The sequence below is a fragment of the Cucumis melo genome, chromosome 6 (assembly GCF_025177605.1).
Source record: "Cucumis melo cultivar AY chromosome 6, USDA_Cmelo_AY_1.0, whole genome shotgun sequence".
Classification (NCBI taxonomy): Eukaryota; Viridiplantae; Streptophyta; class Magnoliopsida; order Cucurbitales; family Cucurbitaceae; genus Cucumis; species Cucumis melo.
Window position 1 is genome coordinate 28,666,473 of NC_066862.1, and position 4,447 is coordinate 28,670,919.

The 4,447-nt window shown below is 32.8% G+C and overlaps 1 protein-coding gene across 1 annotated transcript; it reads left to right on the plus strand.

Moving 5' to 3' along the window:
- Nucleotides 1-714: 714 nt before the first annotated feature.
- On the plus strand, nt 715-2,780 carry LOC103490792 (transcriptional regulator SUPERMAN-like). Its single transcript, XM_008450476.3, has one exon. It carries the CDS (start codon nt 1,560-1,562, stop codon nt 2,538-2,540), a length of 981 nt encoding a protein of 326 aa, XP_008448698.2. The 5' UTR covers nt 715-1,559; the 3' UTR covers nt 2,541-2,780.
- Nucleotides 2,781-4,447: the final 1,667 nt, after the last annotated feature.

The window sequence follows — 4,447 nt, forward strand, 5'->3', positions numbered from 1 at the left end:
ATTGGAGAAAAGCATAAATTTGCTAAGTAGTCCTCAAGTGGGGTTTTGGGCCTCAACATTTTGGACTTTGGGGTCTCTAAAACTAAGTCAAAATCAACCCATCATCATTTAGGAGAGAGAGAAAGAGAGAGAGAGAGAGAAAAGGACTTGTGAGCCCAAAAAAAAATATTGAGGAGATGAAGGGTTATTAGAAATTAAATTATTTTTATTAGAGAAAATATTTAATATCCAATTAGATTTTCTTTAGTTCATGGTACGAAATCAAACAATCAAGCAATAGAAAAAATATAAAAATCGACACAAAAATATACGTGGTTCACTAACAATAATCTGTCAACTACTTTCATGAAACGGAGAAAAATTGCTATGAATAAATCATTTATCTTTTTCTGCTTTTAAAGATTTAAGGAACATAATATGACAAACGTTGATAGGGTCACTAATTTTTTTCAAATTTATTCTATATTTCATCATTTTCTTACTCTATTTGAATTTCATATATTTTGATGGCATATTTAATAACAGTCTCTCGTCTCAAAATCAATTAGTAATGAATCTAGTAATTTTTGTTGCTTATAAAGATCGAGAAATTTCTTTTCTATCTTCTCAATGCAGGTATGATATTCAACTTTTTTTTCAACAAGATACTAGAGGAAGAGGGATTAGTTGGAGCTCCTTAACATCGCAACTAGCCGAATTGACACATGCTTTAACACCCCGATCATGCCTGAACGGCCCTAAACGAAGAGTACATGATTTCATTCTAACATATAAGAGATACAAAGTGTATTTAATGGGATCATTCAAGTAATACAAGAAAGGAAAGGCTACGAAAAGCCTTACAATTAAGAGTAATTGAAGTAATTAACATCATGATCAGAAAATATGAGAGATTTTAATCACCAAGAGGCCATTAAGTTTAATATGTCATCCCTCAAATTATAAAAGATTGCTCAAACACTAGAGAGAGGCACCAATGAGGTTGTTGCTGATGAGTCTTCTAGCTGACCTTTGTGTAGTTTGCAGAATGCCGAAGAGGATTTAGCAAGGATTCCATTGAATTAAGATTAGCATCTAAATCAAGGGCTTCAGAATCACGCGGAAACAAAAAAAACTTTTAAAACTTTAAAGTATTTATTTTAGTCTTGAACTTTTAAAAAATTATTTATGGTGTGGATTAGCTTTAACATATATCTTAGGGTAGAAAAGTAACGTAGCAATAAATAACCAAAGTGGTTGTTGTCTTTAAGTTAATTAATGAATAACATAGAGTATATACATTTGAAAATATTCGGAGCAAAATATGTATGATGATAAACTTGCATGCTTAAATAACTTGAAGACAAACCATTAAAAAGTTTACCAACTAAATAGAACAAACTTACAAAAGTTTAGGAACGATTAAAAATGAAAACTTTTTTTTTTGGATAACGTAACTATAAAAAAGAATTATTACTATATTTTCAAGTCGAGTCTTTTGAACTCATAAAACTTTCCGACCTCTAAATTTTATCGTCTAATTCGAATTTTAGTAAAGTTCAACTTTGCAGTCTTTTAAGATGATAATGAATGTATACGACGATATCTCTTTTTCCAATCCTAGAAAGAATCTTACGCCAAAAGGTATCAAGTTAATCAATCTAAGAAGAAGTTACCTGGCTATCTCATGTCAAAACCCTTTTTTTCTTTTAATTAAAACCCCCTTCCATTGTTCAATATCAATTGTAAATAATAGAGAGCAGATGTTTTTGTGGTTGGCACTTTGTCTCCACTCTTCCTCCAATTATGCCAAAAGCCCATTCCCTTCCCTTTTAACCTATTATTCCTCCATTTCCCATCCCTTTCGAACTCTCACCTCCTATCTTAAATGCTATCTTCCTGCTAAACTCAACTCATCTCAACTACGTATCAGCTTCCAATTATTCTCCCTCGACAGCTATTGGAGCTACCGAATGTTGAATCCTAACCAAGCTCATCAAGACGAGGACGGTGATTCATGGGAGATTAGGGCTTTTGCAGAAGACACCGGAAACATTATGGGCACAACTTGGCCCCCTAGGTTTTATAATTGCACATTTTGCGGACGAGAATTTAGATCTGCCCAAGCTCTAGGTGGCCACATGAATGTCCACCGCCGCGACCGTGTACGTTTCCACCACCAAACCCAACTCAACTCAATTCAACACGTCTCACCATCTTTCACCATCCCTACCCCTAAACTCATCTACAATAATGAAATCGATGAGGTTTGTTTCTTATACCAACTACCAAACGACAACATTGATTTCCTCAACTCCATCACTTCATCAGGTGCATGTCTCCAGTCACCCTCCACTGCACAACATCCTTCGAGCAGTCGAACTGCATCGTCCTTGCAATCCCTGAAGTCTCCAGGAGAGCTTCGAGGAGGAACGTCGAGCTCCTCGTCTCACTGCAGCCACATGTCTAGTAAAGGAGATGACTCATTAATATCAATTAATGATGGAAACGAGAAGATTGATCTCGAGTTAAGACTTGGTCATAGGGCATCTCCAACTTGAAAATCAAAGGAAGAGAGAGATTGATCATGAAGTGGAAATAGTAAAAACTAGCCCCATAAAAGTTTTATCATGAAGAAGTAATGGTAAGAACTACTTAGAAGAGAGATGCATGTGAGAGGAGGGAAAGTGTAAAATTAGGGTTTTAAAGAAAGACAAGGCAAAAGCTAGCAAATCAGTGAAATGTCATTTTCATCTTGCATAGATTTCTGAGTAAATGAAAGGCTTTAATTTCTCTGGGCATTATTTATCTCCATGGGGATTTTTCTACATGACAAACAAACCATTTTTCTGTCCCTCTTCTTTGTACAAACTACAAAACTACCATCAAAACATTACTTATTAAATGACCTACTGTTTTGTTTTGCCCTATTAGTGAAATATTTGTTTCTTTTTTTCCTACTAAGAAAATAAAATTAAGACAACCAATTACCGTAAATAATGATGTGGTCGAAAAATCCGATCAACTCAACTTAAAAAACTTCATAGCTTTAGGAGCAGTTTAGTAACCATTTTAATTTTTATTTTTTAACTTAAGGTTATAGAACACTCCTTTCATCTTTAAATTTATTGTTTTGTTATCTATTTGTTATCAATGTTTCAAAAAATCAAGTCAAATTTTGAAAACTAAAACATGGTAATTTTTTGTTTAAAAAATATGAAATCAATAGGCATACCTAGGTATCTCAAAATAGGTTAACATACCTTTAGCACCCTCATGATCAAACCCTAGAAACCAAAAGTACTTGTATGGATAGTAATGGAATAGTACAAAATGAAGAGTTTGAGAGAAGTTTAAAAGTTCAGATTCACATACAGCGATAGTCTAGAGAAAAACCTTCCAATTAAGTGCGATAGAAATAATATCATAGTTCAAGAAAAATATAAATAAGGGTGATTTAAGGGCATCTAAATATAAAGATCTCCCAACGGTTGCAATTCGAGACTTGCCACCTTCATGAAATGTTCAATCGTTGCGTTCCAGCCATGGGCATCATAGACACGATGCACATATCAATTGCATGGAATGATATTTGTTATAATGCCTTGAATGCATCTGTTGTATTGTGCTTTAAAGAACCGAGTACAAAAACTTTTTTATCAGTAATACAATGCGCACGTATACGAAGCTTTAGAGGTTCATAATTCTGCATTCTGTAACATTCTCTCCTATAAAATTGTTCAACATTTGCTTCGTAAACAGAGCTAACATAATGTAATCAGTGAACCATGTAAATCAACAATATTGTATATGTTATTTTACATTTCTATATTCTTTATCTGTCAATTTCGTAACTATCTCTAGTGGATTTCAATTTTGTCTGAAAATACCAAATTAGTAATTTTTTCAAAAAAACAAATTGTTTTGGTATTTAAAATTCGACTAAGAGTTTGATCGTGTATTTCAAAAAATTGCAAATCTTTGTAAGAAAATAAGGGAGAACGGGGGATTTAGTTAAGTTTAGAAAGAAAAAACAAGAAAAACATCGTTGTAATTCTACAAATTGGTGTTCTAAATCTAGTCATTTCGTGATTACGACATCTCTACTATTGCTCTAAATTGGCGAGCTTTCTTTTAGTACTCCCTTTGTATTACTTTTGTACTTTGGACTTCTTTTCGTTTATGAAATCGATCGTTGAATTTCAGGTATATGATAGAGAACAAACTTAGTTTTGTACTATAGACTTCTTTTCGTTTATGAAATCGATTGTTGAGTTTTAGGTATATGATAGAGAACAAACTTAGTTGAGATATTTGGATACATTTATTGTGGTCTTTTATATATTTTTCTCTATTTTCTATTGCTAAAAGAAATTCAAAGTTTAAAAAAAAAAAAATTGAAATTATCACACCAAACGAGATCTTAATTAGATTTTAGTTTAGGTTGGAATATATTCAAACACTTCTG